Here is a 10,713-nt window from a genome sequence, read left to right on the forward strand (position 1 = left end):
TATGTAATCAACTTAGACCTTGAGGCGAGGCCTTCATGGGTGCCCTTCTATATACATGGGCAACTACTACACACCACTTAACTTTGGTTGAGTCTAGCTTGGTCCCTCTTGATTTGCCTGGGTCCTTATCCAACCTGCAATTAGGACGTTTATAAGTTCGAGAAAACTTAGTGAGATATGTACATATATGTGTATAAGATCCCATAAATTTTAAGAAATTGGGTTTTCTAGTTCAGAATTAAACTCTCTGGCTTTCATAATAGATTCCACAAACCTAGTTGGCAAGGCCCATGCCTTGGGCTTTCTGAGTCATTCATTGGCAGACTTAGGTTCCTGATATATTATAATCATGGTTTCTCCGTAAGGTGAGATACCCAAATAATTTTTGTAAATGTAGGTCATTACCCGAATACATTTTCTTTTCCTTGGGGAAATAATGCTTACAATGTGACCTCCATAATAGCCACCATTTTCGTTTGTTCTTTAAGATACTTCATCTTCCATACGGCTCCTACCATAGGTAGAGCAACAAGATATCCATCGTTTTCCCATGGTTCTGATGAACCTCCGTTATCCACTATTCTCCGTTAAACTTTGTTGACCATTCAACCTTGAGCAGTCATTTCCTCTAAGGAAGACTTTTATTAGGCTACCGAGCCTTATGGCTAACTCGTTATTGAATTACAATTTATGATTATATTCTAGTATGGCATCTTTCGTGTCATCTTAGACCATGTGGGATCCACAACTCCCTTGATAGATTAGTTTTGACGAACATTATGTAGACGTCCTTATCTAAAGAGTTTCTTCCTCCTTTTATCCTAACTAGGGTTGATACGTTCCCTAGGCCCCATTCATTATCACCTTTGGTGTATTCTATTATTTTGGTAATCTATGTTCCTTAGATACACCAAGCTAATTCATTCTTGTGACTTACCATGCTAGTCATATCGCGAATTCTACTTTCAACCTTGGTGTCCCTCTTAAACTGCGAACTTTCCAATTGTTCTTCCATGTTTAACATTCTGGCGGACTTTCTCGTGTTTATTATCCCGGTGGAATCTCGATGATGTCGTAGCTAAGCTATTCTTACACATATTTGTTCTATGTTTAATGTCCTGACAGACTCTCAAGGTTGCCATAGTCGAGCTATGGCCTTACACATTAGACCTCTTTTGAAGTGTTGCCCCGTAAGACCTTACTGCCGTCGTGATGTCACCTCACACAGCCTATTGACTATTGTCGTAATGTCACCCCATAGAGCATGTTGACTGCCACTGCAGTGTCGGCCCATAAAGCCTGCTTACTGTTGTCGTGGTGTCACCCCATAGAGCCTTCTGATCACCATTGCGGTGTTGCTCTATAGAACCTAATAACCATTGATATTGATCTATCTCATATCAACCTTGATGCTGGAACACCTAAATGTCCCCCTCTACAAGGCCTGGGGTTTTGAACATCATGGCTTGCACTTAGTAACACTGTATGGCGGTATCTAATAGGAATTTTATTTTTCCCTATTCTTCCATTTCGCCATTCCTAACCTTGATGCTCGAACATCACAGTGTCCCCTCTGCAATGCTCAAAGCTTCTCACATCACGGTTTACACTCAGCAACATCGTATGGTAGTATCTAACAGAAATTCCCATCCTCAAATCCTAACTTCATCTAGCCCGTTTATAATTTTCCTTCTATACCATGCATGCAATATTCAAGCATACCATACACTATATTGTTATGCATATGCCACACCAATTATCCAAACAACAACTATCTACTATTAAGCAATCAGCAAACAATTGGCAAGTTTACACAACAACATCTAGCATCCAGAAGGCAAGGTACAAAAGCTCACTTGAATTCCCTTATCTTTATCAACTTAACTTGTCCAAACGCCAGAGTTTTCTTTGTCCTAGTAACTAAGCATGATAACCATTTATTGGTTAAACTAAAGGTGTTCAGCCCTTTTAAAACCCAAAATCCAAAATTATTTAAGAGCTTTTCAGAGTTACTACTTTACCCTTTCTTTAATCCACAGGTATAGAGAGGTAAGGAAGCTTACCAGTTTCTTAATTTCTTTACAACCAAACTTCAATTCAGACAACTTTTGCGACATGTAGAGCTTCCTCCAACTAAATCCTCTTCTTCTTTAGAGTGACTGAAGAAGACGATACTTTAAAGTGAAAATTTGGTAAACAGAATTGAGAAAATTCTGTCTCCACACACTCCTATATATATACGCACAATTTTTATCGACCGTTTCTACCATTCATCCTTAATCATTTTGTCTCCCATTTTGGAACCAGTCGATTCCATCTTAACTGAACCAGAACTGAAATCCACTTAATCGTAATTCGACCATTAAAATTTTTGAATTTCTCGGTGGAGCCCAACAATTCACTAATCCTTTCAATTTAATCCTAACTCTTCCTAGATTTTGGGTTAATAAGATACTCGGGTGTTTCACATATGATAAAAAATCTATAAAAATCAAAGAAAAAATGGTTGGGGACTTAGTTGTAAAGATAATTGAAAGTTAAAACTAGGTTTCCAAGCTTTTCTTCAATGGCTTTCTAAGGTGGATGGTTGAGTTTGGAGAAGATGAAAACATCTCTCCACTCAATTTTACTTATATAGGTCGATTAAAACATAATTAAGCTTAATTAATATTAATCTTTAATTAACTTAAACTAATGACAATTAACATCACATCCCACTCCCATCCATTAAGACTTGGTTTATTTTCCATTTTAAACCTTTGGATAATTATTATCTAAGTCCTCAAGCCTTATTCTAGTTAAAAATCTATAACAATTAAACTTTTCTAATTTAGCCCATGAGCCTTAATTAGACACATTTTGCTAAATTACTCACTTAAGTTTTAGTTTAACGATCTACTAACTCCATAAATATCTCTATTTAATATTTCCGGACTCGGTTTATAGAAATGAGTTCTTAAAGCCACATTTTTCGACACCGATGGAAGTTGGATCGTTACATTACGTTAGTGCTTACCCTTTATTTTGCAATTTTAGGAAAATGGTTAAAAATTAAATTTGGTCCCTTTATTATGCTTAAATTTTTCATTTAAGTGCTACATTTTAATTTCTAGTGTAATTTGATCCCTATAGTTTTATAATGTTATTAATTAGTCCAAATAGTTAATATCATTGATTTTTTTTATTAAAACATTATTTGGTTGTATAATTTGAAAGCTTTGAGGGTCTTAGAGATGAATATATGACTTTATTTCTTTTAGGTTTGCTTTGCTTTTTATTTATTTATTTATTTATTTATAAAACAATGATCAAACTTTAGTTTTAGCCCTTGTGTTATGTTGAAACTTGGGATTTAATCTAGATACCTTATTTTTTTACATAATTTAATCCTTCTACTTTTATAATATTGTCTATTATTTTATTATGACAAGTTTGAATGAATTTTTTAAGAAAATATCGATATAAACATTTTCAATCTTATTTTTATTTTTACATGATTAGCAAGTGTTTTTTTTTATATTTCAAAATGTTACACCAATAAATTAAATAGAAGAATTTTAATAGTGGTAACAATTGAACCTATATTTTTAAACCTAAAAAATATAGGATCTAAATTTTTAAAAATAAAAGTAGGATTAGAATATATTTTAGCCTTCAAATTTGTACTCTACAATTTGGTACAAACAAATAACCAACTCAACGTGAAGCATAGGAATCATACTAGTACCTATATATAAAAGGAATATTAAACCTTCCCTATGCTGACATATAGAATATTCTCTTATTTTTTTCTTTTTGCATTTTATAGGGAAATGATACAATTTTAATTTTAGTCCTTTTGCTACACTCAAATTTTATATTATATAATAATGGTCAATTTTTAAGTTTGATCCTTGTGTTACCCTCAAGTTTAAGATTCAATTCTTATACTTCAATTTTTTGACATGATTTGGTACATTAATTTTTTATCACCCCTTACGGAAGGCGGGGGAGGGGGAGTTGTTTTCTAAATATCTTTTCTTGTCTTTTGTTAGAATGTATATATGGTAACAAGCTTAGTCGAAGAAGAGTGAGGGCTCTATTGGCTATAGCACCCGAGCGTTCTTCTTGTTGAGTGAGTGGTGGCTATAGCCCCTCGATCATTTCCTAAAGTGTAGGTCGTAGTGGCTATAGCCCCTCGAACGTTCTCTTGCAATTATTGGTTAATTATAATACTCTATACCATTATGGTTTGTACAATACTTTCTTTAATTGTTGTTACAACCCATGTTGTTCCTAGTGTTAAATCGATAAGCCTCCTCGAGGTAGGTATATAGGGGTAACATTCTTTTCTTAGTCGTCTGAGCTTCACGTATTACTTGAGGCTAGGCTTCTTCATGCCTTTGCTCACAAATCCTTTTCAATTGACTAAAAAAATGTGCTATTTCCCTTTTTAAACCAATCAATATGGGATTCCCTTAAGTAGAATCATATGATGCCACTTAAGGGGCTTTTTTGTCCTTAGCGAGTAATTCATTTGATAGATTCATTCGCACTGTTATATAGCTCCTTTAAGGTAAGGGAATTGGTAGTATACTGTTGCTAAGGTCATGGGTTTAATAGAGGAAACTCAATGGGTATAATTGTAAACCCCTTGGGGTGAGGGCCGCCTCTCGCTCTGCTTCACCACCCATAATGGTATAGGAAATTCAAATACTGTACAAACCATAATGCTATGAGTACTGTAATTAACTAATAACTATAGGAGAATGCTCGGGGGGCTATAGCCACCGCAACCTACACTTTAGGAAATAGTCGGGGGGCTATAGCCACCACTCACTCAACAAGAGGAAAGCTTGAGTGCTATAGCCAATAGCACCCTCACTCTTCTTCAACTAACCCTATTGCCATATATACATTCTAACAAAAGACAAGAAAATATATTTAAAAAACAAAATGTCATTGGTTAGCTCAAATACTTTATTTTGGTTAAAATGTTTATGTAACGTTTAAGATTTATTAATGCTATTAAAATTATTTGTTAAATTCAAATCCAACACAATGCTATTTTTATTATTATTATATTGTTGCTAAATGAGTACTTTTTTAATTTCAGAATATTACAATTGCAAATTTTACAGTAGAATCTAATAATGTTTAACAATTGAATATAAATTTTTAAATTTGAAAACTAAAAGGGCTAAATATTTAAAAGTAAAAGTCTCAATACTAAATTTTAAATATATAAAAAATATAAAAACTTAAAATATAATGTTCAAATATTTACTCTATAATTTAATAAAAATAGTAATAATTAACCAAAGGTGAGTGTATATCTTAAAGTTGTAAATTCATTCCATTTATTCTTGCTTTTTCTTTTACTAACAAATATCTCAACAAGTGGCAAAAAGAAAATGTCAGGGAAAACATAATAAATATCCCAAAACATTATTTTGCTATTACATAATAATGGTAATTTTGGATTTGACAATGAGCCTTCCTTTTGTTTTTATTTACCATTTTTTGTCCATCGACTGTTCTTAAAACAATTTTTTATTTTATTTTATTTTTAATTCATATGGCTCTCTCTGTTTCTCCTTCTTCTTTATCATTTACCCAAAATTTCCCACACTTCGTCACTTCCCATTCGCTTCCTCTCTCTCAGTGTCATCCAATTTCCTTCCAAACACCACCACCAAAAAGCATCCATTACCACCCACCAAGAGCTCTGAGGGAATGGCAAGAATACGAGGAAGCAGTGAAGAAGAAGGACTTAGCTACTGCTCTAAGTTTCCTTATATCCATTGAAAAAGACAATAGCGACGACTCTGTTGAGGAAAATGGTTCCTTATCCACCCAGTCAGCTCGGTCACGAATTGGCGATCTGGGTTTTTTTGGTGGGTCTGTGAGGGATTGGGAGGTCTTGGATACCTGCCTTAATGCTGATGACATGAGACTTGTTGGCATGGCTTATGAGTTCCTTAAGGCCAAAGGTTTTTTACCCAATTTCGGAAGATTCAGTAGCATCGGTAAATTATTTACTTTCTCTATTCATTCAAAATTATGATGATGATGATAACGATGTTGGAATTTTTAGAAATTTTTGAATGCTGATTTGATATTTTGATTTCTGAATTTTGCTGAATTATGAATGCTTGGTGCTAATTTTTTTTCCTTTTTAGTTCTTTTATGTATTTTTCATGCAGTTGATAACATAATTGCATGCTAGAATATTTGTGATAGGAAAAAAGAACATGATTTTATACTTTTCAGGATTTTAGTGTTAGTTTTGGCCCAAGATGAAAAGAGAAAATATTCGAATTAATTAAGGCTTGTTACTTAATTTGTAACTAAACGACCAAAAGATGCATTTTTTCAGAGAAGCAAAAAACATTTTGGAGAGTAGGTCAAAAGATGTTCATAAAATCAGAGGAAAGTGAGCTCGGTGATGAATATATGGCAATATAAGGACCATTAATTCAAAAATAGAAAAAGAAGGATATGTGCAAGAGTCACAAAAGGATTCAAGGGTTACCAGTTTTTTATAAAGAAAACTCAGATTCACAAAATACTATCCAAACTTGCACCTGAAAGTGCCCATTATATCTTGGTTCAAGTAATATACATGTAATCATAAAATAATTTGAAGTAGATTTTGACATCATTGCCTGAGAGTTGCTAAGATAATTTCTTCTAGATAAAGCACAATGTGGTGCAGTTAGTTTAGCCATTGGCATTAGCTTACTTTACCTGAAAAGTTTGGTGTCTCTTTGGGCTATAAGATTCACCAGCAACATAGAACCAATTTCTATCCTTTTTGTTGGAGATAGTTTGATGTCTCTTTGAGCTCTTGGTAGTTTTTATTTTCTCCTTTTGAGAATATGCATAATTTGGTGTTGCATCTTCTTCATATTGATGTATGGTATATTATTTATGAATGAATATTATGTCAAATAGATGTTTTTTATATAATTAAAAGTGAAAAGCAAGTTCGACTGTCTTGTATTTGTTGGCTTGGTTTTCAAGTCATTGTTTGGTTCCTTGTTTCTAAAGAGCAATGCTTTATACCAGGATTCTAATGCTGCTATGCTTTATGAATGTCATTAATTGGCACTGGTGATCTGTTAGATTAGTATTTCATGACTTTTTTGCTTATCTTACTGCGAGTCTGTTGTTCTTTTCAATTAGCAATTATTTTCATGCTTGACTATCAAAATGCAATCTTAATGATGTGGTTATTGTTATGTATGAGATGTTAATGTATATTTAATTTTGTCTTATGTTTCTTGGTTTGGAAATGATACATCAGTTCTCATTGCCCTGTACAATTATGCTTCAATGGAATGTCCTTACTGATGATATCTGAGCAATTTTATCCCAACTGCATTATCATATTGCTAGGGCTAATGATAGCCACATGAGGACATTTCCCTTCCAATACATTTATCTATAATACCTAAAATTTTATTCCCAAATAACTAAGATGGTCCACGAATAATTCCCTGCATTCTGCAGTTTTGGATGGCTCTAGGGATGTTACACCTTCTGTGTTGAAGTCTTCTACTGGCCTAGAAGGTATATTTATTTTAATTTCCTGAAGTGGTCTAATTTGTCATATATGATCTCAACTGAGGACTTTTTTTTTTTTTTTCTTATATCAGCTTCTAAATTTTCTCCAAAGAAGTGGGGTCTTTCTGGAAGCTCAAGTGTTGTATTGGCTGGTTTTCTTGGTGGGGTGTCCTATCTACTTCAACAAGGAATTGATATCAGGCCTCAACTTGCAATCTTACTAGGGCTAGCCTTCACAGACTCTCTCTTCCTTGGTGGTACCTGTTTAGCTCAAATCTCTAGTTATTGGCCTCCATATAGGCGTCGGGTTCTAGTTCATGAAGCAGGGCATCTGCTAGTAGGTATATGATCAATTGTTTGCTCTTAATGCCAAAGCAATTTCTGCATACAAAAGAAAACATTGAGTGCGAGCCTTACATATGAAACTTTTATGCCTATTCCATCACTACTGTCTGATTTCTCACATTTAGCACCTTCCATGATTTCATTTGATTATATTAGACTGTTCTTTGTTTGTTTTGGGTTGTTAGCAGCATAATTAATTATCTTTAGTTTATTCACAGCTTATCTTATGGGTTGCCCTGTTCGTGGAGTGATTTTAGACCCAATAGTTGCAATGCAAATGGGAATTCAAGGGCAGGTATTTAAGTTATCAGTTTTTTCTTTTTGTGAAACCTTTTCTTTTCAATGCTATTGGTGCTGCCTTCTTTGTGGTGATGTGATCAATTTCTCCAACTTTGAGACAGTTTATCAAGATGAATATTAAACTACGGGCTTTAATGAACTAATATTAATATTAGAGGTCAATTTTGATATCTGAACAAAAGATTTAGAGGCTTTATTTTCAAGTGTCAGATCAAGTGGAATATATCAAAGGAACAAGTCCAGAATTTTGTTGGCTGCTTTAAGTTTATATGTTATATCTTTTGCTGGGATTCTTGATCATGTTTGAATTTCTTAGTTCTTCAAATATCTCAAAAGTCTTCTCATTTTTACTTGTCTTTATGTTACCTTGAACCATGTATTAGTTATCACATTTGAAAAAATAAGAACAAAAATCCTATTGCTAGGGTGGTCTCTAGGATGCCAGACTTGTGACTGGTGAGTTGGACATGATCTTATCACCAGGTAAATTTTACATGAACATGATATTTTCTGTAACTAAGCCTTGGATTTTACCATCACCAGGCAATGGCTCCTGATAATGCACTGCTTTGTAATCCCTCAGCTTTCTTTAAGAAGAATTTTTACGGAACCTGACTAATTTGGATCAAAATATGTCAGTTGATCCTAAAATTCTGCACTTTTTTACAGGCTGGAACTCAGTTTTGGGATGAAAACATGAATAATGAAATGGCAGAAGGACAATTGAGTGGTTCCACATTTGATAGGTTGGTAGGACAAGTTGTTTCCATTTTTCATATACTAAACGATTGAACATGATTTTATTTGGTAATCTGATTTGTGAGCATGCCTTTCCTAAATTCAGTAGAAAATATTTCATGTTAAATTATCTGTTCAGAAAGCATTCCAAATGGGTTCTTTTTTTCTTCCAGCTTACGTGGTGAAACTTTAACTATGCTCTCTCATGATGATTCCTTGAAAAAAGCTTCTTGGTTTTTACTAGCTGTCCATTTTAATTCTTTGTTTCATCACCAGGCTGGTTCTGATTACCCCATGTTGATTCCGTTGCGAATGCCTGCTTATGGCAGGTTATAAAGTCATTATTGGAACAGCATCTATGCTATAATATATCTCTATTTTTTAATTATGATTAAGCGTTTAATGAAGGCCTAAGCCTGAAATATAATATGGGACATGATTTATTGTTCAGATACTGCATGGTACTTTTTGCTGGCACTGCAGCTGAAGCACTTGTTTATGGTGACGCTGAGGGTGGTGAGAATGATGAGAACTTGTTTAGAAGCATCTCTGTTCTTCTTCAACCCCCACTCTCGGTAGCGCAGGTACGATTTTGGCACTCTTAGTTTTCAAGTTTTTATGATATTTTGATTTGAATATTGACTGAGTATGGCATTACTTTCGAGAAGATGTCAAATCAAGCAAGGTGGTCAGTGCTACAGTCTTACAATCTGCTTAAGTGGCATAGACATGCTCATCGAGCAGCATTCAAAGCTATGGAAAACGGTGCTAGTCTTAGTGTCATAATTAGGAAAATTGAGGAAGCCATGTCTTCCAATAGATGAAGTATGGAAGTTCCATATCTTCTGGTTTTATGTTCACATTCTTATAGAGGTGATGATTTTGTAATCTGTTTTTTCTATTTTTTGTTGACCATCACTTAAAGGAATATCATAAATATATACTAGTTTACAAGAGTTTAGCTAGGGAAAGAAGTAGGAGTTTTTATCTAATACTATATTCACAACACTCCCTCTCAAGCTGGAATATTGATATTGATCATGTTCAGTTTGTCACAAATGTAATCAACTCAACTCAAAGCTTTTGTAAATTTATCTTCTAGTTGACCTTCAGTTTTAACTTAACTTATAGAGATAAAACTTTTTTTTTGAATCTTTTCACGAATGAAATGACAATCAACCTCAATATGCTTTGTTCATTTACGAAATATTGGATTGGAGGATATGTGAAGAGTTGTTTGATTGTCACAACATAACTCTGTTGGTAATGTAGTTGTTTCCAAACCAACTTCACTTAATAGTTGATAGACTCATACAATTTCACACACAGATTGTACCATCACTCTATATCCTGATTCTGCACTAGATCGAGAGTTTACATTTTGTTTCTTACTTTTTCATGAAATTAAGTTTCCTCCAACAAAAAGCAGTATCCTATAGTACACCTCTTGTCAACCTTTGATCCTTCCCAATCTACATATGAGAAACATTCAATACTAGTGTGTCTATGATTTTTATATAATAAAACCTCGTCCTGGAGTCCCGTTCAAATAACAAAGAATTTGTTCCAAAGCCGCCTAATGTTTTACTGTTGGAGAGGACATGAATTGATGTACAACACTAACCGAATATGCGATATTTGGGCGAGTTAGTTTCCCAACCAACCTCCGATACCTTTCATGATCTTCAAATAAGTCACTATTTTCTTCCATCAGCTGTAAATTGGAAACAATTGCCACGGTGCAACTGCAAGGCTTAGACCCTGACTTCCCAATTTCAGCAA

At 34.0% G+C, this 10,713-nt stretch overlaps 1 protein-coding gene across 1 annotated transcript; it reads left to right on the plus strand.

The window, feature by feature from the left end:
* Positions 1-5,477: 5,477 nt before the first annotated feature.
* LOC121227982 (uncharacterized) lies at positions 5,478-10,043 on the plus strand. Its single transcript, XM_041110992.1, has 7 exons — positions 5,478-6,008; positions 7,495-7,554; positions 7,641-7,889; positions 8,112-8,188; positions 8,863-8,939; positions 9,383-9,515; positions 9,600-10,043. The coding sequence occupies exons 1-7, from the start codon at positions 5,558-5,560 to the stop codon at positions 9,753-9,755; spliced, it is 1,203 nt and encodes a 400-aa protein (XP_040966926.1). The 5' UTR covers positions 5,478-5,557; the 3' UTR covers positions 9,756-10,043.
* Positions 10,044-10,713: the final 670 nt, after the last annotated feature.

The sequence above is a fragment of the Gossypium hirsutum genome, chromosome A04, assembly GCF_007990345.1.
Source record: "Gossypium hirsutum isolate 1008001.06 chromosome A04, Gossypium_hirsutum_v2.1, whole genome shotgun sequence".
Taxonomy (NCBI): Eukaryota; Viridiplantae; Streptophyta; class Magnoliopsida; order Malvales; family Malvaceae; genus Gossypium; species Gossypium hirsutum.